Consider the following 1,776-nt stretch of genomic DNA (forward strand, 5'->3'; position numbering starts at 1 on the left):
TTACACTTTTTACCGTAATTCGTCGCTATTTGGTCGAGCAGTAGCGAAGTGAATCCTGAGCCGGTGCCACCGCCAAAGGAGTTGAATATAAGGAATTCTTGCAGTCCATCACACTGTTCCGATAGCTGCGTGGAACGACGCGTCCGGTTTGGGTGTCTTGAAAGAACGTCGCCATGTTTTCCTTCACTTTCGTGTTGGGTTCCATCATCCCGTCCGGCTTCACTCCGTGCTCCGTAGTGAGCAACTGCCAGCAAGCATTCCCAATCTGGCACCCGGCCTGTCCGACCTGTATCGAAATTACTTTACGCTGTGAACGGAACACGATCCGTAGATGAGTTTTATGGCACTTCGGAATTTCGCACAATCCCACAATGCGCAAGCTATCGGAACAGTGTGACGGACTCCAAGGATTCCTTATATTCAACTCCTTCGGCGGTGGCACCGGCTCAGGATTCACTTCGCTACTGCTCTACCAAATAGCGACGAATTACGGTAAAAAGTGTAAGCTTCAGTTCGCCGTCCATCCGGCCCCGCTGATCTCCACCATTGTAATGGATAATGCCAACTAAATACGGATGTACAAAGGCAAAAAATGGTTCGCAACCGATTAACCACCTACAAACTGATGCAGAATTATGTATGGCCGTTGAACGCCTGGTCAGGAGATTAAGTATGCGTGTAATGTGTATTGATAAGGGATCAAGCTTTCTTGTCAAGCTACACCATATCCTCACACATTCAGTCAGAACTATCTCAGGGTTCTAATAGAAAGAACTTACAAAATGTGTTCAAATTAACTAGTATCAAATTTATTTTCTACACTTTCGGGCATTCCATAAAATGACAAAAATGTGAGGCGTTTCCAGTTTGAAATAAAAATCTAGTAAATAAAATACAATTTTCAAATGAAATTCTTTAATTGTAGTGGTCATGATAAACCAATTTAGATTACTTTCGCTGCCAATAAACACTACTACAAATGAGTATACTTTGCTACAGGTATCTTAGTGCCTATACTTCGCAGGTAGGATTTATAATTATTTGGCCTGAATCCAGTACAACAGTGTAATGACCTCATCTGCCAGGCTTCCTGGCTAACACCCACACAACTGATCATAGAAAATTGTATTAGATTTTGCAGCAGTTTAGTATAGTTGTCCGTCGTAACTGGCCGCTGTTCTCATCGCTCTGAACTGTTATTTCTATCGGTCGAACAAAATGGTTCGCATTAGTTTTCTACAAATTTCCGAAGTGCCAAAGAACTAATCTGTGGATCATGTTCCGTTCACAGCGTGAAGTAATTTCGATACAGGTCGGACAGGCCGGGTGCCAGATTGGGAATGCTTGCTGGCAGTTGCTCACTACGGAGCACGGAGTGCAGCCGGACGGGATGATGGAACCCAACACGAAAGTGGAGGAAAACATGGCGACGTTCTTTCAAGACACCCAAACCGGACGCGTCGTTCCACGCAGCATTTTTATAGATTTGGAGGAGTCCGTCATCGATGATATTCGCAAAGGACCCTGCAAACAGTTGTATCATCCGCAGTACATGATCACGGGAAAGGAGGATGCGGCCAATAACTTCGCCCGTGGACACTATACCGTTGGCAAACAAATCATCGAGCAGGTCTCGGGCACAATGCGCAAGCTATCGGAACAGTGTGACGGACTGGAAGGATTCCTTATATTCAACTCCTTTGGCGGTGGCACCGGCTCAGGATTCACCTCGCTACTGCTCGACCAAATAGCGACGAATTACGGTAAAAAGTGTAA

The 1,776-nt window shown here is 45.3% G+C and overlaps 2 protein-coding genes across 2 annotated transcripts in view; both read left to right on the forward strand.

Annotated features, from left to right (window-relative positions):
• LOC128276655 (tubulin alpha-8 chain-like) overlaps positions 1-569 on the forward strand; it is a 2,396-nt gene extending 1,827 nt beyond the window's left edge. The window contains exon 2 of the mRNA XM_053015112.1: positions 381-569. Within this exon, the coding sequence (XP_052871072.1) occupies positions 381-569 (189 nt within the window). The remainder of the gene's footprint in view (positions 1-380) is intronic.
• A 707-nt stretch (positions 570-1,276) lies between these two features.
• LOC128276656 (tubulin alpha-2 chain-like) lies at positions 1,277-1,770 on the forward strand (the record flags this gene model as incomplete). Its single annotated transcript, XM_053015113.1, has 1 exon — positions 1,277-1,770. A coding segment is annotated over exon 1 (494 nt), but the record flags the coding sequence as incomplete, so codon positions are not given.
• Positions 1,771-1,776: the final 6 nt, after the last annotated feature.

Source organism: Anopheles cruzii, unplaced genomic scaffold (assembly GCF_943734635.1).
Source record: "Anopheles cruzii unplaced genomic scaffold, idAnoCruzAS_RS32_06 scaffold01903_ctg1, whole genome shotgun sequence".
Lineage (NCBI taxonomy): Eukaryota > Metazoa > Arthropoda > Insecta > Diptera > Culicidae > Anopheles > Anopheles cruzii.